General features: G+C 40.5%; 1 protein-coding gene across 1 annotated transcript; it reads left to right on the top strand.

Annotated features, from left to right (window-relative positions):
- Positions 1-27,949, top strand: abhd17c (abhydrolase domain containing 17C, depalmitoylase). The gene is made up of 3 exons (XM_041935586.1): positions 1-845; positions 16,475-16,654; positions 24,947-27,949. The coding sequence occupies exons 1-3, from the start codon at positions 361-363 to the stop codon at positions 25,164-25,166; spliced, it is 885 nt and encodes a 294-aa protein (XP_041791520.1). The 5' UTR covers positions 1-360; the 3' UTR covers positions 25,167-27,949.

Genomic DNA, 27,949 nt, shown 5'->3' with positions numbered 1-27,949 from the left:
ATGGCCGTTCTCTTCTTACAATGCTTTAGCAACAAACCTTGAGGCATAGCAAGAAATGTGTCGAAAAGGTGGAACTGTCCTGCTGAGACTAGTCGCTGCACTGTTTTGTGCTGCAAAATAATATGACTTCAAATGTACCGTTTAGTTAGTCTCTAATCTACATGAGGTCTGAGTTTTGTTGTTAGCTAAAATACCTGCCAGCCGGCTAGTGCGTTAGCTGCAAAGCCGAGAGACCGAGCCACCTGTCATTGACCACTGCTCGTTAAAGTCTGCTAATGGGAAATAAATAGGACCTCAAGCCAGAAGAGAGCTGCGTTTTTGTTTCGGAAGCAGTTTATTAACCGGTAACCTCGCGCCTAAATGCCCGAACAAGGCCCCAGGATGAATGGGTTTTCTCTCGGCGAACTGTGCTGGCTGTTCTGTTGTCCGCCCTGTCCCAGTCGCATCGCGGCCAAGCTAGCTTTCCTCCCACCGGAGCCCACGTACTCGGTGCACACCGATGCCAACGGGGTAACTAGCCTACATTTAACCGAACGGGCGGACTGGCAGTACTCCCAGCGAGAGCTCGATGCAGTGGAGGTGTTTAGCACCAGAAGCAGCCGGGGTAACCGGGTTGGGTGCATGTTTGTGCGCTGTGCCCCGAACAGTCGCTACACGCTGCTGTTCTCTCACGGTAACGCCGTGGACCTGGGGCAGATGTGTAGTTTTTACATCGGCCTCGGTTCCAGGATCAACTGCAACGTGTTTTCCTACGATTACTCAGGCTACGGAGTCAGCACTGGCAAGCCCTCTGAGAAGAACTTGTATGCGGACATCGAGGCGGCCTGGCAGGTCCTGAGGAACAAGTGAGTATGACCCATCAGACTGGTGTGGAGTGTTTGGTTTTCATGTTGGCAGAAAGCCCCAATGCATACCCATATTGATGAAAATATACGCAAAATATGAAAAAGCCCTCTCGTTTTTAATCCATGACAGAGACCAATAAGTCAGTTAAATAGATGGTTGCCTCCCTCCTCCAACATAAACCATTAATTATATACAGCTGCTCTTGGAAGCGGTCACCTGCACGAAGGCAATGGTAATGTGAAAAATTGTTTTAAGCTGTAAACAATTCAGTGTCAGTGACTTCAAAAAGCACTGTTTTAGTGAAGTAAACCTTTAACACAGAAGGCATAGTTTCTGTTTAGTAGTGAAGTACTGCCAAACCTACTTTTTGTTCAGTTATTTCAGTTAACATGTATTTTTATTTGCATATTGCATATTTATTTATTTTTGAAACAAGTTGAACCATAAAACAAGGTGCCGAACAAACAGCTACCGCGTCCCAGTTTGGGGCCTGCATCCTTCGAATTCAGAACACGTTATTTAAGAAAATCTTAACACAAGGTCCCCTCATTTGTAGGGGTTGCAGTGTTTGGGATTTTTGTGATTCAATTTGATAATGATTCGTAGTGTCACGATTCAATTCAGAAATGATATTTGACTCACAACAATTCTCGGCTAATGAGGGGCCTCCCATTATTCCTGAGATGGATGCAAGGAAAGTGTGCAGGGATAGAGGAATTATATTCTCCAACTAGACATCCTTGCCTAGTCTAGTGTAATTTTGAATAAAGGTAATAGCCCATGGTGCAGAGCATCTATTTATTACTAAGAGTGTAAAATGATCAACACTTGTAAGAAAAATCAGTGGTAGACCGATATGGGTTTTTCAGTGTCTAATGCTGATATTTATGTTCATATGCTGAGAGCAGGGCAGTTGATGGCTGATATGTAATCCCAATATCACGTTGGCATCTAATAAAAAACAACAACTAGAAAATAATAACAAACTTAAATGAACATTAATCACAAATGCATTATCTTTGTTTGCTTAAGTAGGTCTACACTCTGCAGTGCACTTATTTTTAATAAAACAATGTATCAACTAAAATGTAAAGGTAATCAAAAAACTATTAATGAATAGAGTTTTAGTACCATTAACAACAGACTGTTGCATCTCAGTGTTTCTAAGAAAACAAAAATTTGTGATCTTACACAAAGAATAAATAAATATGTTAGTACACAGTAACACCCAGCAGCATCTCTTTGTTTCAGGTCTCAATGAACATTTATGCAACACTAATGTATTATTCACTTGAACACTGAAAAATATTGGAGTATTTATACATTTGTACCTCATCTCTGACATTTCTGCAGGCATTTTTTTTTGTTTGGTCGGACTTGTGAGCTCATCTGTGTGATCTTTTCAATTCAATTTTCTTTGTTAACATGACTGGTTGGCGCTGGTTGTCTGGTAGGTAGGTAGGTAGCCTGGTACAAACAGTTTTGATATCTATAACTAATTTCTCCATTCATGACAACTGTATGGGTAGTCATTTTTTATGAATATAACTCACTTCTGTAAATTATACTAAGGCTTAAAGTTAGGTGTGGCTATGGGCATGGCCGCTTTGAGTGACAGCTAGTCACTAGGCTTCAGCAAGCAGACATCATTTGGCCCCCCTCAGCTCCACCCATGCTCTACCTCTTTGCCCATCTTTGGATTAGTCAGGAATTTGTTAGATACTGCTGGACTATTGCAGGTGAAACACCAGGGATAGACGCTTATATTTTAAAGCACTGGCGTCACAGGCCATCAAAGATCTAAATTTGGTGGCCGAAATATATTTTTGGGGGCCCACATGTAAACTTATGTGAAAACATCACAGAAACAGCAGTTTAAAAATGAATTACTGCATCCTTCATTAACTGTGACACTTCAATAAGTTAAGACAGAATGAAAATGTGTAATTACTTATTTGAACTAAAAACTCATCTGTACACATATGGTACATGTATTCTCTCACAGGCTTAGTTCAGTTGATCATTTCTGTTTTGAAGAATGAACAACGCCGACATCAGTCAGTACCATTCTTCCTGTCCTCCTCCCTCTGCTGATGTGAATCACTGCCTGTGGGACTGCTGGCAGAGGGAGGAGTGGCTGGTTTGTCTCGGCCAAGTTTACAAGAATTAACTAAATTTTAAGGTACATAGCACATTAAGCTCAACAATTAGACTACATACAGACAGTGTATGTTTTAGCTTAGTGTTTGTACCAATTTGCTTGGGTCCAAGCTGTGCCTGTGTTATACATAGAGTTGGTGGATGGGAGCTTATCAATACTACAGTCTTTAATAATTTACCCCTGGAGCCCGTTTAATACCTTATTTCGGTACCATTCCTCTTCCTCATACATGCTCTCTCTTGCTATCTTCCACCCACCTAGCTTCGTGCATGAGTCAGTCATGTCTGCAAAAATAAAAAGCAGTTTTGTCATTGCCCGTTTGCAGAACTATAACGTTGCATTGGCGAAGGCTCACAGTATCTCATTGAGAGACACAGACTTGTTCATTCATTCAAAACCACTGGTTATTTCAGACCTGCCAAGCTGTAAGCATTTTGCCTAACAGGTATGAATTTTGATATCAAGAACACTGGCATGATTTGTTAGTCTAAACTATGCAAAATGCTGGTGAGGCCTGTCAGTTCAGTTGTGCACGTACAGTACGTACGTCTAACAGCAACAGGATGCAGCGTCTAGCCTTCTGAAAAGCCAAAGAAGTGTTCAACCAGTCATAGCACCAGAGTCATTCTGCTGTCTTGGCAAATGCATGTAATTTCAAGAGACTACAATATTGTTTCATCCCTCTCCTTTCCACTTGCCTACTCTGCCTGGCTGGTTCCTCAAGAGAGGACGGTTCTTTTAGCACCTTTGCATAGGTAAATCTTTTTTACAATACAGCATAAGTTTCTGTAAATACTTGAAAGTGAAAATATATGTTCCAATATAGAAAATAGATTATTTCCATTTGGATTAAATAACTGAATGTAATTCACTTACATGCATGCACACATCATATGATGAAACACCTTCTCATTCAATGCGTTTTCTTTATTTTCATGACTATTTACATTGTAGATTCTCACTGAAGGCATTAAAACTATGAATGAACACATGGAGTTATATACTTAACAAAAAAGGTGAAATAACATGTTTTATATTCTAGTTTCTTCAAAATAGCCACCCTTTGCTCTGATTGCTGCTTTGCACACTCTTGGCATTCCCGTGCCAGTTGTTTCCTCTCCTGTGCCGTGCAGCTGCCATACCACACTGTCACATTAAGGCAGAGGATACTTTCAATTGTGGCCCTGTAGAACTTTACGAGCAACCGAGAGGAGAGTCCAGCCCGTTTCAGTTTCCTGAGGAAGAAGAGCCTTTGTTGTGCCTTCTTCACCAGGCGGGAGGTGTTCATGGACCAGGAGAGGTCAGATGTGATGTGGAGGCCCAGGAACATGATGTTGTCCACACGCTCCACCACTTCTCCGTCGATGAGGAGGGGGGCGTGATCCGTCTTTCTGGACTTCCTGAAGTCCACAATGACCTCCTTGGTCTTCCCTGTGTTCAGCACCAGGTTGTTGGCTGAACACCACTGGGTGAGCTGGTGTATCTCCTCTCTGTAGTGGGTCTTGTTGTTATCTGAGATGACAAACTTCACGACTGTGTTGGTGGGGGGGACGGCAGCACAGTCGTGAGTAAACAGGGGAAAGAGGGATGGGCTGAGCACACAACCCTGTGGCATGCCCGTGCTGAGGACCAGAGGGGATGATGTTATGTTCCCTATTCTCACCACCTGAGGCCTGTTGGTGAGAAAGTCTCTGATCCAGTGGCACAGAGACGCAGGCAGACCCACTGCGTGTAGCTTCAGCGCCAGCTTGTCTGTGATGATGGTGTTGAAAGCTGAGCTAAAGTCTACAAATAGCATCCTGACGTAGGTGTTGGGCTGCTGCAGGTGGGTCAGGGCTGTGTGCAGGGTGATGGAGACAGCATCCTCTGTGGACCGATTCCCTCTGTAGGCGAACTGAAGGCTGTCTAGGTCCGAGGGGATGAAGCCTCTGATGTACCTGAGAATAATCCGCTCAAAGCACTTCATGATTACCGGGGTCAAAGCAACAGGCCGGTAGTCATTCAGGCAGGTGATGGATGTCTTCTTAGGTGAGGTGAAAATGATGGTGGAGGACTTGAGGCACTCAGGAACCACAGACAGCTGCAGGGACAGATTGAAGATGTCCAGGAACACTCCTGCTAGCTGGTCAGCGCATGTCCTCAAAGTCTTGCCTGACACCTTATCCGGTCCTGCAGCTCTGCGGGTGTTGATCCTCCTCAGGGTGGATGTCACCTGGTGCTGCTGCAGGACGAGGGGCTGGTGCTGCTCCTCCAGCCGGGGTAGGTGTGTAGCTTCTCTGCTGCCTGATGTGTCGAAGCGGGCAAAGAAGCTGTTTAAGGTGTCAGGCAGTTGGGTCATGGCTGGCGAGTGTTAGACTTGTAGCCTGTCATGGTTCTGATGCCTCCCCACATGTTCTGTGGGTTGTTGTTAGTGAAGTGATCTTCAATTTTGTTTTTGTACCAGAGCTTGGCCTGCTTAATTCCTTTCTTCAGCTCTGCTATAAGCCAGCCTGTCACCTTCTGCTTTCTGCAGGGACCGCACTGTGCTGTCCAGCCATGGTTTCTGGTTGAGAAACACTGTGATGGCCTTAACAGGGAGGACAGCATCAGTGCAGAACTGAACATAGGACAATAAAGATGATGTATACTCCTCTAGGTCTGCCTCTTCTCTAAACACAGACCAGTCTGTAAGCTCCCGAGTGTAAACAATGGAGCCGTAGCTGAATGGATCAGAAGAGAAAACAGAAAGTCCAGAAAACAGTAAAAAGCAAATCACTAGTCCCACCAGTAGTACATCTGTAGATCCGTACGATCGGCCAAAACTCGTGACGGAGAAAAGATGAGAAACACGCAAGAAAACACTAGAACAAAGAAAAGTGGTCGGAGCTGCTATAACTAGCTGCCTCTCATGTTGGGGATTGGATCCCTGAAACTGGTTTGTTCGAAATTTGACCACTATAGGGCTCCGGTCAGGGAACACAGTCATAAGTTGGAAAAGGGACCCTTTAGCGCCAGTATGAGACACACCTGGTTTTCAATTAACCTCAGTATAAACCCATCCGCAGCAATATTAGACGCTCAGAGCAAGGTGACATAGTATGAGAAAAGTTGAAAGCCTGCTATGTGTCATAGAGATGCTAAAGGATACCTTTGTGCATCTGTATGAGTCGCCTAGGGGCATGACAGGCATCAGTTTCGAATGCTCTTGGAATGAGACCAGGCTCCCCAGCTGTAGCTGGAACTAACAGTTATTTTCATCATTTTACCTCTTCATAATTTATTGGATTGGAAGTTTTAAGTTATAAAGTGTCAGAAAATAATGACAAATGCCAAATCACAATTCTCTGACAGATCTCACTTCTGAAGAAAACAGTAATTCTTCACATTTGTGAAGCTCGAATCAGAGACTGATAAACAACCTTAAATGATTGATTATTACTGTTTTCTTATTGTTATGCATAATGACACATCATTTTGTGTTTTTTTTTATTTCAAAGGACCACAGATTAAGGGATTAATGTTGTTTGCATACTGCAGAAAATTAGTTTCAGACGTATTGAAACAAACGTCTGCAACAAAAATAGAATATGCTGCTTTTGAGAGTGACCTCTGGCTGTTCTTCTCTCAGACACTGCAGGTTTGAGGTGTTCAGATGCTCATCACACTTACAACTGCTGTTAGGTGTATAACTTTCGTTTTATTGATTGAATACTGATTTAATGAGATCCAACAATGTAATTGTCCTATTGTTATTGTCACCGTGATGTCATATTATAATATAGGCCAAAGGCTGATCATTACTTAATATAAAATTAAACCGGCTGATAGATTTGTCAGTCTGAACATGCCTCAGCTTAATGTTCCATTTGACAGATAGTCTAAATGCCACTGAAAGGAAACTAAAGCGTCTCTGCCCACCTAGCATTAAAATGAAACACTTTGTTGTTCCTTGAACCTTTGGAGAGCAACCTGCCCAAGCATTAAACAGTGTTGATCATTAGGCTCTCCTTTGGGGGGCTAAGCACCTGAGGAGAAGGTTTATGTTTATTCAATATCTTTTTAATTACATTTTGTGGAAAATCATTAAGACTATGGCCTTAAACAGCAATTTCATTCCATAGTGGTCGTCCTATTGCTCAGCCTTCAGGGGCTCTGCTGAACTGGAGCAGCTAGAAAGACTTTGAAGATAAAGATTTGTTTGCACAAAATCAGCTGTTTTAACATTTCGATAATTTCTAAGTAAGTTTATTGTACTTGTTGTTCCTCTTTGAAATTATTGAAATTACATTTCCCCACATCAGGCTTCAAAGCACTGGTTCTCAAACTTTTCTGTCATGCCACCCATCACAGGCTGAAAACAGTTCATGCTCCCCCACTCCATTTATATCAATTATTAACAACGTTAGAGGGAGCAACTAACAATGTAGAAAAGTGAATTTTAGTAAGATAAAGGTCACAATAGCGTGCAAAATCTTGTTCATTTTCCTTACATAAATCATGTTCATTCTACTAAGATTCATCCATATTTCTCCCCTGGTCACCCCTGCCCCCCTGCTGTGGCTCTACAGTCTTACAGTTACAGTCTTAATATTGTGTGTTTGTGTTGATTACTGATGGTGGCAGATCAGGCTAATTATCAGCCAATTGTACACCCTTTGTGTGTGTGTTTTTAAACTACTGTGCTTAATGGTGTTATTAATGACTAATAATGAAAACTACAAAGCGTGTTGCCCTTTCTAGCTTTTAGTGACATTAACATTCACAGAAATAGCAAATATTTCCCTGTATAATATGAGCATTTTCTGTCAGCTGTTGTGTGTCTGCAGTGTGTCTACTGACAAGACAAGACCAGTAGTCTCACCTTGACAATCAACGGAGAGCTCCTAAAAAACTGCTTGAGGAAAAAACTTTTTAACTTCCCCACATAGTGGTTCAAGTCCAATTCACAATAAATGACATGCTGTTTGCATCTCCCTTGTTTAAGTTTGTATGTGTGAACAGGGCACACCTTTGGTTCACAGTCGATAGAACTTAGCAGACCAAACAAACCTGTTTGATTCATCCATTTCCCCTGACCTATGAATGACTGATTGAATGCTTTTCATAGGTCAGGGGACTTCACAGGACTTGAATTGTTCCAAAGAGAACATATTTAAGGCCAGGATGAGACCTGATATAAAGGAATCCTTTGCAACAGCCCTCAGGACGCTGCTAGTCAGCTGTGTGGAGCTACATGTTTTTTTTTTGTTTCCAAAGAACCCTGTTAGAGGTTGTTTTTCAGTCTTCTGTGGAAAGAGGCAAGTTGTCTTTGGAAAGAGGTGTGAGTCATGTGTTCTGTAGTCTGAGCTGTTAGTTACCCGTTATTCATGTTAGCAAATTGCCCAAGCAAGGCTGAAGACATGGATCCTAATGTCCAGGTGGACTGAATGGGAGTCCTGAGCTTTGAACACTGCAAGATATCTCTGGTCCGGCCAATAAGGGTTAAGGTTCGAGGATCTCAGTGTTTTCTCTCTTTATTGGCCGAATGCCTTATCTTTTTCGTTTCCTGTGTCCCATACACCCCACGACCTAGGAAATGTTATTTTGTACAAGTCTGCTCTCACAGTTCCATTCTTGGCCAGACCTGTCAAACTCTTGGTTTTTTGATAAGTATTTTTCCATGATGGTTAGCATTAGGTTAAGGTTAGGGTTAGGCAAGTAGTGGTTATAGTTCGGGTAAGTCTCTTAGAAATAGATGTCACTCAATGTAATTTCCCTAAAAGTGATCTAAGTAAGTGTGTGTGCGCATGTGTAGGTAAAATAAAAATATTAAATGAATGCTCTTTTGATGGAAAAATGTGTATTAGTTGGGTTTTTTCTTCCAAAGCAAGACAACTGTTACATGTACACACAAAAGTGCGATTCCAAAATGGTGGCTGTTAAAAAATTTTGAGTGAGTGGTAGAAAAAAGTTAATTTCCAACAATAGCAGGGATCACGGCAAGTCTTGGTCCATTACTGTTCTCACTGTACATGCCACATGGTGACATCCTTACAGAGCTCAATTTATGTTTCCATAGTTATGCAGATTACACATAACTGTACATCTCTGCAGAACTAAGTTATGCTGCAGACTACAGACTCCATTTCTAACTGTGGCAGTAGATAAATGGATGAACAGTCATTTCTTGAAGTTAAACAAGGTCATTGCTCTATGGCATAGAGCATCCTAAATTCTAAGCCTGTTAGCCTTACTTGTTCTTCCCACTATTTTGGGAGCAATGATGAGCTGTTGGCTGTGCTTTGTTAGCAATTGTCTTTTCAGGCAGGGTTGTTTAAGATCAATTTGCACTGAGTTTCACATTTCAGAGTTTGGATGTTGTTTTCATCCTTCATAGTGTTACCTCTGGCGATCCACCTGAATGCCTCAGGCACTGGTGTGGACATACCTACCACATAGGCCTCTTTACTGACCTTAATCAAAAGTGATTTGTACTGCCGGTTGTCAATTTTCTCCTAAAGCCTTTTTATATAACACCCCACGAAGCTTTGTTGAAGTTGCATGATCCAAGCTGCATAACACAGCTCTGTTTTTATCAGTGCAGATCAGAAAACAAGTGACGTTATGTCGGCTGAATGAATCCTCACCTAAAATAACTTCACTGAAAAGGCTGTTGTGTTTCCTGTGTCCTTCTGGAGAGACGTGCCTACCACCGTGTTCCTGTCGAACTACACTTGAGGCTTTTGCTATCAATATCAACAAAGTGTTGTTTACTGAAAAAAAGAACCTGCCAAAACATTCAAAGTTGAGCTTCTGTTTGTTTCTGGTTTTGCAACATGATTGGTGAGAGTTGCCTGTTTTGAGACAGGGCTCAAAAACAAACATTATTTTTAGGATGCTGGAAACATTTCTGTCTGTAACATCTGGACTGTTCTGGCAGAGGGGATTATTTCACAAAATGCACGTGATCCATTGCCTTAATGACTTGCCACCTCTTCAGTTTCAAATGCCCTTGGGGGATCCATTATCTCCTCTGTATGTAAGAACCTATTCAATAGCACTCACTGTGTCTCACATAGGCTGACCTGTAAGCTGCATTTTGAACTGGAGAAAACTTAATACTGTACTGCTATTTCCATTTGGAGAATGATCTACCTTGGCTCCGACTTCAAGGTTTTCATGCCAGTCCTGAGGTTTCCATGGGATTTCAACACAGTATGTTTGGACAGGCAATTTCATAGTGACCTGAGTTTGCATATGAAAATATTGTTCTCTCTCTTTCTGTCTCTCTCCCTCTGTATCTCTTCTTTGGAAGAAGCTTTCCATTCAGTCTCAGGTGCTTTGACTGTCAAGTTTCAAATGATGCTATGCCATTATCTCAGAGGAAAAAGGGCCATGATTTCCTCTAACCAAACCAGTTTGCTTCCTGGGCATTTTCAACCAGCACCATAGCTTCTTTTTTTTACACTTAAAAGAAGTGGGGATCACTTTTAGCTTTTAGCTCCTTATTTGAAGTTTCAGCCCTGTTAAAGCTTTACACATGGTCATTTGGCCTTTCTCTCTCAGACAACAAGGACCAATTGACTGTAGCCATGCCATTTGCTTGACACAAGCAGGAGAACATAATGAATAGGGATGCACGATTACTGTTTCTTAAAAACTGATAGCGATAACTTTCAGCTCCTAAAGGCCGATACCGATAACCGATAACACACACATATACCTAAGATCATGACATTGATACTTTGAACAAAACCAAAAACTGTTTTGACCCTTTAAATGAAGAGTTTTTATTTTTCCAATGAAAAACTATTGGCAAGCCTCTCAAATATTTTCTTAAAGCTATCAAACAAACAGATTTGATATCTCACATCAATTTAAAGAAGATGCATTACTTACTACTTTCAGGTGGCTGATCAGGTTTGAAGTATTAGAGCTCGTGCTATTTCTCCCTCCTCGTGGAACTCGCTTGGAACATTTGTTGCGAATAACCAGCGAACTATCTTCTTCGGAAACTTTGAAGAAGTCTGAACTCTGTTTTCGTAAGCACACTGTGCCGCATGCTGCATTCAAGGTGTAACTTAAATTCCCCCGTTCCCTCGTTTGCTCGTCGTTCTTTTGGCCTCTTTAAGTTCATGTTTCTATTTTTTATGTGGAACATGTGGAAAATACTGCGACTATCAATTCAAGTCAGCAACAACCAAAATTATGACCGAGTTAACAAGTAAGGTTAAGGGTATTAGTAATACCATGTGTCTCTATGGGAGAAAAAAAATGTTTAAAATGTTTGCTTATTTTTTTATTGCACATAGGCTGAATAGTTGTGTGGAGTTATGTGGCAGAGGTAGGTCTATTCTGCTTTGAAAGTCCATCGTATGGGACGCAGACAGAAGCACATAGTTACCACAGTAATGTAATGTAAGAAACACTAAATAAAAAAAGAACTGCTCCTAGAAAAACAATCCCCCCCCCCTTTTTGGAAATGAAATGCTTTGTTGTGTGCCTGTATAGTGATAATGTGAAAAAATCCCTGCCAAATTGAGCTGAGTATGTAAATTACCAGCTTTGCACAAACACACCTGCTAGTGAGAGGCAGGAGAGAATCCCTATGTGTGACCGAGGCCAGCTGTACATCTGTATGAACAGTGTTTAAATCTGGCTCTGGATGAACCTGAGTCATCTTTTTGAGTGCGAACACTCCAACCACCAACCATTTGACTTCCTCCCTTTTGAAATAAATAGCTGACACTTGGCTTTGCATAATATTGTTTCAACCCAGTCCGTTCAGGGCCAATAGTAATAAGTGAAGGTGCTCAGTCTCTTCAGCTGGGTCTGTGGTCAAAATGGGCTTAACCTGTGTAGTGTTTGCCCTGGACCTCCTTCAAAAAACACAGTCTGTAAGCACAACAGAAATTCAAAAGTGTGAGTTTTACCCAGAAAGTCTATCAGGTCTTACATGCTAGTTGACTTAGCCTGGTTAGCCAAGTTACTCAAGCTCATGTAATGCTGGCCAAAAAACAGCTTTTCACAAGACCACATTCTTTAATGCTATAGGAGTGTTTATGGCTGATTTTATAATATTAGTGTAACAGTAATGTGTACACTGTATAATGTTTGTATATTCATTATGATCTCACATAATACTATACACTATAACCTACCACTAATTCCAGTTGGACTGTACAGCAGTTTTAGAAATACACAACCAACATTTATAATTTTTGTAGGTTTTGTCCTTCATTAAATCCTTAATAATTGTCGGCAATGGTGGTTGGTCTCAAATTTGTGAATGCTAAACGTCGATAATCATAACCATTAATGCATAACAATGAGTTCAACATTTCAACAGTTCAACATGAGGCAATTCATAAATACATAAACCAATTACTTTTTTCAGTGATAAAGAAAAGAACATTAAAGAGCAGACTAACACATTCTTCAGTGTGGTTCTGGAATGCAACACATGTTTACCAAGAGAAATGGTCTTTTGTTGAAGCAAAAGGCAAATCAGTGTGCCTACGTTGTGGGGATGCGGTCGCAGTGATGAATAAGGCTAATCTCAAGCATCATTCAGCTCTAAAATGTACTAAAATGGATGAGTTGAAAGGACAAATGCATAATATCATGCTCTTCGACACAGTTTGGGTGCCCAACAAGCAGCTTTCACAAGACTATAGTCTAACAGAGCCAGTATTATGCAGGCAAGTTCTGTGTTGAGCGTGCTAATAGCTAAAAAGTTGAAACCTCATTCAGATTGTGAGGTTGTGCCTTTTTGCAGCTGTGTAGCTGCTAGCACTGGACAAAGTAAAAGTGTTCCAATGTGTCAGTTTGTCTGGAATAATTCATAGAGATGAAAGAAAACATGTTGCTGGTCCCCCCCTCCAATGAGTGCCCCTTCTCTCCCCCATTGCAGCAGCACAATAGGCTACTCAGGTGCAGCCCAATCACCAGTTGTTGTTATGTGACACTAAGGCCTGAATCAAGAGTCCTATTGAGCTGTCTCTCATGAACATGTATATAAATTGATATTTGGATATTGTTGAGCCTTAATTGCTATATTCTCATAAATAGATGGCATGTTTGTAATGATTGTAACTATGAAGACTATGAAGTCTTAACCCATCTCATTACCACAACTGACACTGACTTTCCATCTGATTAATGCCATTTTTTTTTTTTTTTGACAGCCATGATGATAATAGCAGTGTTATGGCTATTATCATCTGCAAAGATGTGTAGTCAGTCCGTAGTTTTAACAGTTTGCTGTAAATGCAAGATGCATAAAAGTTTTGTTAGTCATCTGGAAGCCAGTGGGTACTTGGCTCGTCTGTGTGTGAGGTCATAATCTGCTATCAGACTGCTCAGTTCAGTTGCTGCTTATCAGAGGCAGAATTTGTCTAGGCCAACAGATTAGTCACACCTAAGCTGTTATCTGAAGAGCTCTTATGATGGCATCACTTCATAGGACGCATACAACCCAGAACCTCTTGTCCAAATCCTTTGTCATGGTTGTCTGTAAACAAGGGTCTAATCCCTCTGTGCATGTGTGTTGTGGCAGAGGGCTGCTGAACGTTTCTGCTTGGCCTCTCACTCTGCATTCCCAGCAGTCAGGAGATGGGAGGGTTTGCTTAAAACCACCTTCCCACATTGCGATTTCTGGCAAGGGAGCATGCCATCCCAGTTCTTTCTCTCTCCCTGACAGGCCTGTTTTCTGTCAGCACTGCCTTTCACCCAGCAGTATTTCAGAAGAGAAGCCGGGAAAAGCCCTCCCACTATCTGGGTTCCATATCAAATGGTTCTCTACTGTCCACCACCCAGTGTATACCTGACACCATTTGGATATATATTATTGATAGATTTAAGTTTTTGCAGGTGTTCATGAAACAGTGCAGTCGTCTTTGACAAAATTATCAAATTAATATATACGTTAATGTAGTCATAACTTCCATTATCCCCAAAAATACATGTATTACCTTATTAAAATCATCGAAAGTCTTCACAACACATCCTGACTGACATTGATGTAAAGTACTGATTACATACATACTATGTACATACTGACTAGTTTTCAAAGCCATACAACCATAATGCGGTAATTCTATTTTCTGTGTGCGTATGTGCGTCTAACTGACTAATCAAAACTTGGTCAACCAATGGAGGATTTCCAGTTCAGTTCCTACCCCTCGTTTGGGAGGCACAGTTCTGTGCAAGTTCATTACAGCATGGGAAAACACTCAATGCACAAGAATACTTCCGTTCATGTGGTTGATGCTGTTACATTTGGGTTTGAATTTTCTATGTGTTTCCAATTACATACCGTTCAATGGTGGAGCAATGCTGACACACTTATCCACCACTCTCTCTCCATTGGTGTTGTAGCTGACTGGGAACCTAAATTGTTCCCAAACAATTCTCCATAGTGTGACTGACTTCCATGCCAATCAGCATGTTGTGCTAACCTCTTGTAAGTATGTACATGCTGCTAACGGCATATGTTAGAAAATTTTCAGGTGGAACCCTTGTGAGTTTTGGTTCTGCATTACATCCATCAATCTACATACTGTGTTGTCTGCATAGTGCTGTGTGCACCAGACCGTGACCTCTGTACCATGACAATTCATTTGGAGGAGACACACGCATAACTTTGAGGTATCAAGTCCTTACCATATTGATGCTGTTGTGATGGTGATCATTCCGGTGTGTTGTTTGTGGGGTATTTTACTCAGCTGTCAGTCGGTAAAATAAAATAAAAAATGCCTTTAAGGCCTTGGCTTGCTTCACACGATTGCTTGTCTGATTGCCTAATCATGTGTGTTCTATGTTCAACAGTGTATATAACTATAAAATAATCAGCTGACTTCACTTTTTTGCATATACAACAGAGTACAGCACAAGGAATGCAGTTAAAGTGGGACTGGCCAAAACTACATGCAGTGTCCCCATTGTGCCGTTTTATCCCATCAAGATTACATACATGACACATGAAAAAAAAGTTCTTGAGAGATTTTGCGTGATGGCAGCGTTAAACTTCTTACATTAGTCTTTCCCTTCCTTCCCACATTTCTACTGCTTGCTATAGTACAGACCTGGAGACAGCCAAAGATGTTGTGATAGAGCTCTTGATATCATGTCATCTGTGCTCAGACATGTGCAGCCTCTATCGTTCGACAGATATTGACCTTTCATTAAAAACAGGATATCTGCCAGCAAGCGCTGTCCACATCACAGACAATAATTATGCAATGCACAATGTGTGCTGTTATAATTATAATAACACTGCACTGAGTTAAGTATTGCATTAATTATGTGTGGTGAAGCGTCAAACCAAATTGATTATAATGTAACATTTAGGTCAGTATACATTAGTGTTTGCTCTATTAAATAGTTAAGTGGGAAGCCCACCCACTACTCTCTGTGCTAGCTGTCTGGTTGCTGTCAGATGATGTGCACCTTCTGAAACCACCAGTGAGTGTTAAGCACATCGGTCTGATAGAGAACAACTTAAAAAAAATCTCAATGTAATGTTTAAATACAGTCTTCAGCCTCTAAAAGTACAGTTGTACCTCTTGAGTAGTACAAAATATTAAAATGATGCAACTGGATAGGACAGGCATGTTGTATTACATATAGTGTAGTTATTGATTACACTAAAATAATTTTTTGGAAAGTATAAAATCATATGGATGAAAAATTGGGCGATGAAGAAAGAAAGTATGTAAGTAAGTGCTACACCTGGACTGTGTCACTAACAAAAACTAATAGTGTATAAAGTAGTAGTTCCATTGTACCACGGTAATTATTTATTATATTTCGTGTATCATTAGAAAACCAGAGGAAAAATAACTGTTGTTCATATTATGATGATAAATTATTCTCAGAAATTTTATGAATGCTCATGAATTAGGTGAGGTTACACAATAATTAATCAAGTATTTTCTTTCCAAGTGTGTGTGTGTGTGTGTGTGTGTGTGTGTGTGTGAGTGTGTGAGACAGAGAGAGAGAGACATTAACATAGATATTTTTATTCATTGGGATTAAAAAATGCTTACATGCTTATAGTGAAGGAAACCCTGATTTTTATAAATAGCTAACACATTTTGGCAATTTCTGTGATAATCCATGTTTCACAGTTGATTCTGTTCCTGTTATCAAATTCCACAATTCTGTTCATGTTTTCTGCATTGTGGAAATGATCGGCCCTAGATCAGGCCTGCTAACATTAAATCTATACTTGATTTTATGTGAACAGTTAGGCACAGGAAGGTTGTAATCCTACAAATCATGTTGGTCACAATGGCATACTTTGGCTCAAATCACACACACACACACACACACACACACACACACACACACACACACACACACACTCACACTCACACACTCTTCATCTTCCCAATGTTAAATGCAATTATGTCTTGTTTTTAATTGATTTTATAGAATTATGTTGTCTTGTTCCTTCTATGTAAAATCACTTAATAAACGAGTCTGGCGTGTGTGTGTGTTGTACAGGTATGGTGTAACACCTGAGAACATCATCCTTTACGGTCAGAGCATCGGCACCGTGCCTACCATCGACCTGGCTGCTCGTTATGAATGTGCTGCTGTCATCCTACACTCACCACTCATGTCAGGGCTAAGAGTGGCCTTCCCTGACACACGGAAGACCTACTGCTTTGATGCTTTCCCCAGGTGAGTTTCTCACACACGTGCACACACACACACACACACACACACACACACACACACACACACACACACACACACACACACATCATTATAATACAATATATTTTATAATTCAGTTGCCACTGTTGTCAAACAGTGGTTCATTTTTGATCTTACAAAAGCCTATAAGCTCTTTTTGTTTCTAACATATCTGTAATATCCACCATAATAAACCACACTCTATTCTCATATTATCTCTATCAGCTTTTAGTGTACTTTTGGTTCTCTCTGTCTTGCTGTAGCCATGGCTACTGAACTCATCCATGGAGTGTTTTTTTCTGTTGACATGCTAATGTTTGACTCCCAGTGGTTGACGGCTTATGGGAAATGGTGTTTCTTAAAAGCTAACTAATCGTCTACGCAGTGGGAGGTGCTAAAGCAGCAGACATGCTGCGGCATGTCAGAGGCAGAAAGAAACATGGCTGTAAGTCTCAGTGCTCGCCTGCAATCAACAGCATAGAAATACTTCACTGGCGCTGACATAGATTTGTTTGACCTATCATTTTCTACATTATGCCAAGTTACATGAGTAGAATTTAAGGTATTTAGAGAAGGGTAGCATCCCGCTATTAGTCCAGTCAGATTGCTGCTCATTTATAGACAGACCCTCAGTGCCAATTGAGGTACTATTTCACCTACCTTTCCAACTAAATGGTAAATGAACTGTATTTATATTGTGCTTTTCTAGTCTGACAACCACTCAAAGCACTTTAACAACACAAGTCTTCATTCACCCATTCACACACACATTCATACTACATGGCTAGGCAACCTGTTCATTACGAGCTCTTTAAACCATTAACACACTGATGGAATAGCATCGGGAGCAATTTGGATTTTAGTATATAGCACAATGATACTTCAACATATAGACTGCAGAGGCCAGGGATCGAACCATTGATTAAACTTGACTCTTTTAGACATGAAGGAGCAGTGGTTTTCTTCCAAAGCTCTTTCCAGATGTCCGATGTCTGATGTTCCGGATGTCTCGATGCTCCTCATCCTATCTCTAAGGCAGCCCTGTCAAGGCAACTCCTTTCAGCTTCTTGTATCTACACTCTAAGTCTTACAGTCACTATTCAGGACCCCGAGGGTTGGAGTGTACTGTACTGAACTGGTAAATTAAGAGCCAGACCTTCAGTCAAATGACCAGCAGTCAGCATTACAGAACAACCCACAAGTGGTAGCACTGATACAGAAGCAAGTGAACAAAAGCTGAAGTCTCTTGCAGGTGACTAATCAACATTTTCATCATTGTAGTTGACTAATCAATCTCATCATTATTACACTGTGCAAAGAATACAGACCAACACACGATCATCTTCACAGAGATGTTAGAGTAACGTGGATCATTTGATAGCCGGGCCTACAGGTTATTTCTGTTATTCCCATGTTTCTCAATTTTCGAGCTCAATTTGCGTAGAGTTCTTTTGCTTGCATGATTCATTTCTCCTTTCTTGCTGCACAGTAGTCTAATGGATTTTGAACGATTCTGTCATTTATTTATAGTCTTCCTTACCCACCATGCCATGGCTCAACACAAAGTGCACTGCTTTATACTTGTTTCAGAATTGTTATTATATTCAAATGCACGTCTGACTTGCATGCATTGTGTGACAGGAAACAGAAAAACAGACTTTTGTGATAGTGTGAAGTCAAATGGCTTTTATAGACAGGACCATGTTCAAAATGCAGGCTTATGATTTATTTTTTCAGGAGATCACTAAAAAAGGCACTAATTTGCAGTTACAGAATTTACAGCCCACATACGACTAAGTAATGTCTTTTAATATGCAGAGGTTTCAGTGGAGCTGCTGTTCAATTAAATCCATCTAGCTGCAGGTGGTCTGTCTTATCGCTCCTGCTTAGGAGTTAGCAAAGAGAGCATGCTGTTACTGCATATTAAGTGTTGTCAAAGTAGCATATTCCGAAATTATTGATAATAAAGCTAGATCTTAGACAAGCTAATGTTGCATATTTTAGCATTGTCACACCCACTTTCTTTGGAGCTTTTAGTACACATCTGTATGTTTCAGTTGATCATGGGGCAGTATTAGGAAGTGTTTATGTTTTAACAGCATGATTTAGGGTGTTTTATACAGCTGGTGAATCCAAAATGCAACAGATTACAGTAACGGAAGGGTCTGTAATGAATTGGGCCTTATATAGCTAATAGGATCCATACAAAATGCTTGCTTAATCAGCCTGTTTCGTGGCTTCTGGCTGCATTGCTCTTGCACTTGGACACAAAAACACAGGAACACATGGTCCATAATTAGAAAGTAAGTGGCCATAATTCCTCCCATTTTTCTGAGACATTGAAATCTTCTCGGACATGTGGACTTGCACCAGTTGGAAATTCTACACACAACATCACTTTCATTGACTGAAAATCTAATTTTGGTCAAGCTGACATGAGCAAATAATTCAGCAGTTGAGTTTTTTTTGTTTGTTCTTTTGTTTCTTTTGCAATGTATGTAGATCTTTTAAAAGCCATGGTTATGTTGAAATAATATACAAGTAGTATACCTCACAATTGTATTGGTTTTCCCTCTTATGAACGTAATGCATAAAAATAGATATTCGAAAAGGTTCAGACCTACATGTTTTTTTAGTAGAAGGAATTACAATTTTTGTAAAAAAAAAAATGCAGCTCTCCAACTGTGATGATTCACAACTTGGACAGCCTTTAATCAAACTGAAGACATGATTGATATTAATATTCTCACAATTAAACATGTATTTCCAAAGAAATGTGAATGACCTTTCAAAGTGTTTAAACTATAAAACTTCTGTATATGTATAGGTTGTTATTGGGTAGCTAAATGCATTGGTAGTAAATTACAAGAGGCAGGTGAAACACAGCAAGCATCAAACTGGAGCTCAGTATGTAACAGCTTACTAAAACGCTGCATACCTTTACTGCAATTTAATGTTGAAGTGAAGCCTTATTTAGCATAATTATTCATCCTGGCCATTTGTCAGTGCAGTGCTTGCAATCAAACTGGTAAGTCGAGTAGTGAATCGTGAGTGCTTGTGTTCATGTTGTATCTATGTGTTGAGTAATCTTGTGGAAGAATTCTGTAGGAAACGAACTGCACGTCAGTCATTTGCAAGCACTCAACACTTCTGAGCCTCATGGTTTTTCTATTTGTTTTGTTTCAACAAAGCACAAAATGAATTGTTGTGGCATGTGCACAAACCGCTTTCCTGGTTTGACCAAAAACTGGTGCTAAGGCTACTTCAGAGCCAAGGAATTTTGATAGTGTTGTTATCGAAGTGCCACCTCACTGGGTTCATAATTTAATCGCACAGGGGATTATGGCTTGTGTGACCAAATTATGAACAGTGAGATGATGTTAAAATTTAATGAGTCTGCTGTGTCTCCACAGATTTGTAGTCTGCAGTGTAGCATGGTTAGGAATATTAAGTGTAGGTTCCAGGGAAGTCTTGTAAGATTGGACCCATTTGCACATTAGTACGTTTGGGCATGCTTGTTTGAGTATATCTGTGTATGATCTAAATGGGTGTGTCCTAAGCAGTCCATTGTTGATTGGTCTATGAGAGGAGAGCTACGTAATAATTATTAATCAATTCAGTTGTTGCTCCTGTGGTGCCTGTGGTTTCTTTAAGGACTGTATTTTCTGTGTTTGCATTATGTGTAAGCACTTATGTGACTAATGCACACAGCTATGTTCTTAGCCACAGCACTCAGTGACCTGTTTGAAATCGGTGCTTAATCAGCTTGCCAGTAAATCTGGGCAGTATCAGCTGAGGGATGCTTGTCTATCCCTTCTCACACAATTCAACATATGTTTAGGAAAGATTGGATAGTTCGACACAGTGGTTCAAAGCTGATTCAGCTCAGCTAAGAATGAGTTACAAAGTGATATTTTGAGTTGTGCATGAATTAGACTTTATGGTGAATTGTAATGTGTTTGCATAGCAAACTACATCCTCCAAAATGAAGTGGAAAAAAAGTGGAATTAACACCTCTTACACAGTTTCAACAAAAACGTAACATAGCTTTAATGAAGGTATAACCCTGATACCAAAAAAGTTGGAACATTGTGTAAAACACAAATTAAAACACATTACAATCACTTGCAGACAAAACTTCAGGTCCACTGTGGCATCTTAAAACAGACAATCGTATTTCTCTTAGAAATAAAAAAAAATTTGAATTCTTTTCTCATTTGTTGATCTCATGAATCCTGCCTCTAACTACTACTCAAATCACCTGAACGCTACAAAATACAAAAATGTTTCTGTCTATTTTAGAGATGAGATCGCGGCCATTAAAATGAACATTACTCAGAAAAGGGTGAACAATGAACCACACAGTGTAACTCCAAAATCCAAATGCACTAGGGCCTGCTTTACAGCAGTGGACTTGGAAACGATCAAGAAAGTTGTGGTTAATATCCTCTACCTCTGCCCACCCGCTCCCACCCCCTGCTCTTGATCCCATTCCCACTACCTTTTTAAAAAATGTTTTTAACTGTTTTGCACAGGAGGTTTTAACAATAATTGATCTTTCACCGTTCACAGGCACCTTTCCTACAACTTTTAAAACTGCTCTAAGTAAACCAATGCTTAAAAAAGACAATTCAGATTGGTCTGTCATCTCTTACTACAGACCAATATCCAGCCTGCTTTTTCTGAGTAATTTGAGAGAAAAATGTTTTTAAACAGCTAAATGATTTTCCTGCGACAACAGTGTGTTTGAAAAATTCCTGTCTGGTTTTAAGGCCCAGCACAGTACGGAAACAGCTCCAGTCACAGTTGTGAATGACCTCAGAATGAACAGTGCTGGTCCTGTAGGATCTCAGTGCTGCGGTTGATACGATTCGGAGATCAGATTATTCTGATGGCAGACTTGAGCTGGGTTGGCCTCTCTGATACAGTTCTTAAATGGTTCAGGTCTTATCTAACTGGTCGCCAGTTCTATGTGGCCATAAATGATGACTCCTCCCAAAAAATAGGCCTAACATGTGGTGTCCCAAAGGGCTCTATCTTAGGTCCGTTTTTTATTCAGTCTTTATATGTTGTCACTTGGCATTATTAATTATTATTAATATTAAATATTTCCATAATTATGCAGACCCAGTCTGTAAGTTCAAATGACTACAGTTCTATCAACATCTTAATTGCATTTATCTCAGACATCAGCTTGTGGATGACTCAGAACTTCTTCTAAATAATTATTATTCACAGAGTCTGCGATAACAGAGAGACCAAGCCAAAAAAGGGTGGTGTTATTGCCCCAGATTGTTCATCTCTAATAAAGGCTGGAGATAAAATGTAGCTGCAGGGTTAATTGTAGCAAGCCTGCTGTCAACAGACAAAAAATAATGTGGGAAAAGCTGGTGATGGTGGGAGCAGGATTTACTCTTTCAGCAAGAGCCAGTACGGAGTAATAGTGATAGTGATGGTGACGACAGTGATAAGTCCTTCAAAATAGATTGAAAGGAAAATGAATGAAAGGGGACAGACTACACAAACTCAACAGAGAACAAACACACATGTGGACTGAGGCACTGGCAGGTAGGGGAGAGAGAAAGAGGTCTCAGGACAGCCACTGGTCCAGCACAGAGAAGCCTAAGTAAAAAAAAAAAAAAAAAGAACATGGAGGAGAAACTAGGGAAAGAGAGAGAGAGAGAGGCACACAGCTGGGTTTGTGACACAAACAGGGTTTGAGAGAGATGCTGAGGTTTCCAGAAAGTTTCCAGTATTTTCATTGGCAGGACAAACATGGACTATACTACTAGGCTTAATAGATTCGTTCAGACACAGGTAGACCTGCTGGATGGATAATGGTTGCAGTACAAACTAGAAGTAAACCAAAATAAGTAACCAAAAGTTTGGATTTAAAGGCCCCAATGGAGTCAGGCTGATATCTGCAGGAGAGTTGGAAAAGATAGGTATGAATGCCACAATCATATAAGTCAAAAACGCCTTAAAGTGTGATCTGACATGGTTAGGCAGCTAATGAAAGTTGTATAATATGTTTAAATCTTCTGGTTTTAGTTCAGTCTAGCTGCTATATTCTGAACTATTTCAAGACTTCTTACTAACACGTAGCAGGCCTGACTTATTGCCCTCGGCTGGTGTTGGTGGTGCCACTTTTGTTTTGCATACTGCAGTTCTTTTTTTTTAAGTTTCCTTGTTTGGAATTATAATTGTGTGTCTGAGGAGGAAGATAAGATGTCTGGTGTCAAAGCTTCCCAGCTGGACCTCTGTAGAAGCCAGCAGGACAGCCCACTGTCAGCATATACCAAGAGTTCTCCAATCAAATGTGATGCTGGGGTTTGGCCCACTTTTTGTTTTCTGTATATCACACATCAGTTGTTGAGTTCTTCAGAGTTTGTCTTTTTCTTTCTTTGTCTTTTCTTTGACACAGATGTGTTGATTAACACTTGTCACAAGTGTTACTTTGATTTTTACAATTTCTGTCAGAATGAAATCCTTTTCAACTAACTACTAACCATTTTACCATATTGCCAATGGTTACAACATAAGTTTAGCTCCACAGCTGAATGCCACCTCAATAACTATACTAATTTGCTTTTGGATTTTGTTTTGGAATATGAGAGTAATTCATGAGACAATGGTGTAGCCATTCAAGAGCAGCTAGCTATTATTATAGCAGCTGTTATTCTAATGTGTCAGATCCTATTCAGTCAACATTTCATATTTACTGCTGCTCATGTAAGAGGTCGTAGCAGTTACAGGTTGTCATCATTAATTGGACTGACACCACAAACTGCAAAGCACTTGCAAATGTTGACAGCTAAACGTAATTAGACTGTACAAGGAACTCTGCAGGATTTGGATTTTCTAAGATGATTCGATTTTGGATTCATTTAAGAAAATGTGATCAAACCCCAACCCCAACCCCAATAGTTAACCAACTGCTTGCTAGAGTTACAGCAGTAATTCACTCCTGTCAGAGGTTGCTCTGTGTAGCTGTGAGAGATTATATACATGTAATACAGCCACGTCTGCCCTTATTCAGTCTGTATGCTCCAGCTGTGAAGTCAACAGTAACAGTTTTATTCCATCTGGAATCAAATTAGCTCACAATGATTTCCCTGTGTTAATCTTCCACCTATTCTCTGTAGAACAGCAGCACAGCATGGAGGCTAAGCTGCCACACATAGTGGGTGAGGATGATTAATGAAGAATTTGTATGCATGGCAGGGACTGGAGCTTTGCACTATTCTACCCAAACCACAACAGAGCTGATCATCATTTATATCACTTATTTACACATCAATGTTATTGTCTTTGGAATAAAACACAGCGTTTCCACTCACCAAATTTCTACACATTTTGAATTTTAGAACATCTGAATCGGAAGTATGGGACTTCCAGCAAAAACAAACAAACGCTTCTCTAAAGGCCACCGTGTCATAGTGAATGATCACAGAGCTGCTTGAAAAATAAGATGATTCAATAAACATTTTTATTTCTGTTTGACATGCCTGGAGATGACATCACTGTTGGCATTTTCAGTAATTCATCTGCTCTTACTGCAGTAATGCAGCCACACATTTCTGTTGTCTTCTCAGAGTCTGTGCTCTCAGTGTGATGAGCTCAAAGAGGTGAAATTTTACACATACTGGCTTTGATATGTTGTTATTTTCAACTTCTGTGACAGGATTTGAGATCTGTCTTAATCTGAGTTCTTGTCTGTACTTGTGTCCTGGTGGACTTTTAAGCATCATCTATCATCTGTCAGTACTGGTCCAATTCAAAGTGTACATTTACAGTGCAAATACCCGGAAGTGTTCTCACTTTGCCTATTTTGTCAAGGATGATTTGAGAGCCATCTTGTGTATGAACTTCGGGCTGACAAGTATGTCAGCATGCTTTTTTTACATCAACCAGCGGCAATGACAGAAGAAACAACCCCACTGTTGTTAGGATTTTTGTTCTGCAACTGTTGTTGTGTCACCAAATTAAGTTTTGAGTTGTTGATTGAATAAACTGAAGGCTCAAGGTCCTGCTCTCTTGTTCCAGAGTTACTGACCATATCACACCGTCTCCTTCAGCAGATGGAGTTCACACTTTGCATGAATTTATTAATAGATACCTGGAAATGAAAACGGACAAGGGCTGTGTGGTGTACAATGTTCGATTTAGCTTTATTTTAAAGATAGTTAGTTATGATAACAGGTGTATCTATTTTGTTGAAATTGGTGATGGCAACAATAATACTTTAATTTCTTTCTGTCCCTTTCCCGTCCATAGTATTGACAAGGTGTCCAAGGTGGCGTCCCCAGTGCTGGTGATCCATGGTACAGAGGACGAGGTGATCGACTTCTCCCACGGCTTGGCCATGTACGAGCGCTGCCCTCGTGCTGTCGAGCCCCTGTGGGTGGAGGGAGCCGGCCACAACGACATTGAACTGTACGCTCAGTACCTGGAGAGACTCAAGCAGTTCATCTCCTTCGAGCTTCCCACCTCCTGAGGGGAGCTCATCGCTTAGACCAGGGTTCATCTCAACACACTCAAGAAGCCTCCTCCTTATCATCTCCCCACTTTCTCTCTTAGCATAGAGGCAGGGCTGGAGTGAACTTATCACACTGTTCTCGCCCTGTCCTTGGAGCCATTCCAGGGTGGGAATGTGAAGTGGACTGGAAGAGGGGGTGGTTTTAGATTGTTGAGGTGCAGCCGAGGGTAAGGCCTGTATCAGCCAGGCTTAGGCTTAACATGTCGTGTCCTCAAAACCTGGCTGGTGCTCCTACATGTGGACACAGTTTGCCAATGAACCCGGGACTATACGGTGTTTGCACTTGCTGCTCAGTTTGGATTCATTTCCCACTCCAGCTCTCAGCCTCTTCCCTTCCTGTCCTCACTCTGTCCCTGCACCTTTCCTGTGTCAGTGTCTCCCTCTGTGAACTCCAGTCTGTCACATTTCCTTGTTCTTCCCTCATTTTCCCACGATCCTTTGTTTTTCTTTTGACTGAGAGTCTTGTCCAAGCTTGATTTTTGTATTCTTTTATACCAGCTGAAGAAGTATCAATTTTGCACCTCAAGATGCAATTGAAGTTTTTTTACTTTTTCTGTTTTTTTTTTTACGTTACCATTCAGGGTTGATTAAACAATTGCACTTTTAATGTGCAGGTATTTTCAGGTAATGATTTTTTCTGTGTTTGGATATGTATATGTTGATTGCTTTTATCGCCATTCCATGTTTTTCTTAATTACAGGTGGAAGTTTTTGTTCACTGGGTGTGTGTGCTTAAAAACTGTTACCCAGAGTGCACTCCTGCACATCTGGACTCTGTAGCTGTTATCTTTGTTGTCCAGATGCATGCTACTCTCTCATACAGGGAACCTATAATGCCAAATTCCATTTAGAAATCTAGCAAATTTACCACATGCCTTGCTGTGGCAAACACATAGAATTAAATAAATAAAATGACTCAAGTCCTTGAATACTTTGGAGCCACTGGTAAACTCAATAAAATGTCAACATTCAGAATTGCTTTGCTTGTTCATAATAATTGTTTAAGTGATACACAATGAAAGGTGGCTGTAAAGGGCAGCGTGAACCTGAAGTGTTTTTTGAAATGCATTGTGACCAGTGGAGGCCTGAATGATTCATGAAATGGCTCGGCAGATCATTAAGTAAACTCATTTTAACTATCTGTGTTGCAGAATATGAACACATCTTGACATCCCAGCACCTGGTGGTTTTCATCGTTAAAAAAGCGATATTGCTCGATAATCATTTTGTGGATACATCAAAGTTGTCACTTATTGTATCCGTAAATTGTGTCACACCAGGTGAATACGTTTGTCACTCAGCAATGCAGAAGTGAGTGTCCCTAAAACTGGATAATACAGAAGCTTACCTCAGTAGAAGAGAGAGCAGCAGGTATCGGGCCTATGCTTCGGTTAACTGGAGATCATGTGGTAAGAAGACTTGACAGCTATTTGAAACAGAAGCACACTTGACAAAGTACTGTAAACTCAAGCCAGGAACGTGGTGCTGGGTTTACCTGCAGACAGATGACACTGGACTGTGAACTCTGCTCCATTCGAAGGTATTCAAGTTGAATTTAGTGTGTGCTTAATTTGTCATTTGACACTACAAACAAAGCCTTATGTTCTTAGACATTTCACCCAGCCCTGTCGACTCCAGCAGGGCTCTCGTGGTCTTCAGGGGGACTGATAACTGCTGCTATTCATCAGAAGAATCAATCAGTCAATCACTGTGAAAGCCGGACAGTTTGGGGAACACTGAAATGACAGCAAGGTACTACAACCAAATTTGCCCTGACCGCTGTCATCCCCTGGTGTCAGCCATGTGTTCCTGCCTGCAGTCAAGAGGAGTCAGCCAGGGATGCCCTCTTTTACCAACACTGTTGTCTGCTGAGCTCTGTGGTAGTTTGCTCCTATCCCAGCTCGAACTCCAAAGACATCTGAAAGAGCCCTGAAGGCGAAATGGAATGTTGTGGAAGTAAGCAACGCATGCAAATCACCTCTCGTAGTTGTGGACATTTCAACTTGTATCAACTGTATTTGAATTATTAGTTCTTTTCCGACAGCAAATGAAGAAAAAAAAATCAAGTAAAACACTAAAAAATGAAGTTCAACACTAAAAACTGAAGTTAATCACATGGGGGTGGGGGGGTAGTATAACACTATCAGACTGAAGTACATGCTGAAAATGTTTTCAGACAGAATCTGAAGGATGTTTGAAACAACTTGTGATGATCATTGAATTGATCCGTGTATTGCTGTGAAGTGGTTTGTCAGTTGGGTATTAGTGTTTTCTTACTCTATCTAATGTCGGGCCAATGTTTTTGGATAACGAGCCCTCGATCATCTCTAGTATATTTCCTCTAGCTCCTTTTTTTGAAGGAAATGAAGACCCTGCTTTAGTCCTGATTATTGTTTTGATACGGACATTTTTACGAGGTTTTCCAGTCTTAATGTTGATAGATTTACACTGTCTCTGAAGCTGGTTTGTACAATAATCCTCTGTGATAGTATACTTCAATATCTTCTCTATACATATTAGCCCTTACACAGGGCGGTCTAGTCTCATTGATTTTAACACTGGAATCACAATATGCAAATGAAAGGAAGATGAAGCTTGTAGAATCCAGTTTTGGTAATAGTGTGTTAAAGCAGATGAAAAAAGCCTTAAACATGCCGTAAAACAGATTGTCATATACATGTGGTGGTTGTTGCAAGAAAGCAGCACAATGGATGTTTTAATGCTTATAATGAAATAAAGGAT

This window comes from Chelmon rostratus, chromosome 1 (genome assembly GCF_017976325.1).
Source record: "Chelmon rostratus isolate fCheRos1 chromosome 1, fCheRos1.pri, whole genome shotgun sequence".
Lineage (NCBI taxonomy): Eukaryota > Metazoa > Chordata > Actinopteri > Chaetodontiformes > Chaetodontidae > Chelmon > Chelmon rostratus.
The sequence above is the reverse complement of the archived record's forward strand: the minus strand, read 5'-3'. Positions and strand labels throughout refer to the sequence as shown.

Bases quoted from the DNA above. Each gene is read 5' to 3' on its own strand.
- abhd17c (XM_041935586.1), top strand. From the start codon at position 361: ATGCCCGAACAAGGCCCCAGGATGAATGGGTTTTCTCTCGGCGAACTG. The intron at 846-16,474 runs GTGAGTATGACC...TGTGTTGTACAG, and splicing joins TGGCAGGTCCTGAGGAACAA to GTATGGTGTAACACCTGAGA. The intron at 16,655-24,946 runs GTGAGTTTCTCA...TCCCGTCCATAG, and splicing joins TGCTTTGATGCTTTCCCCAG to TATTGACAAGGTGTCCAAGG.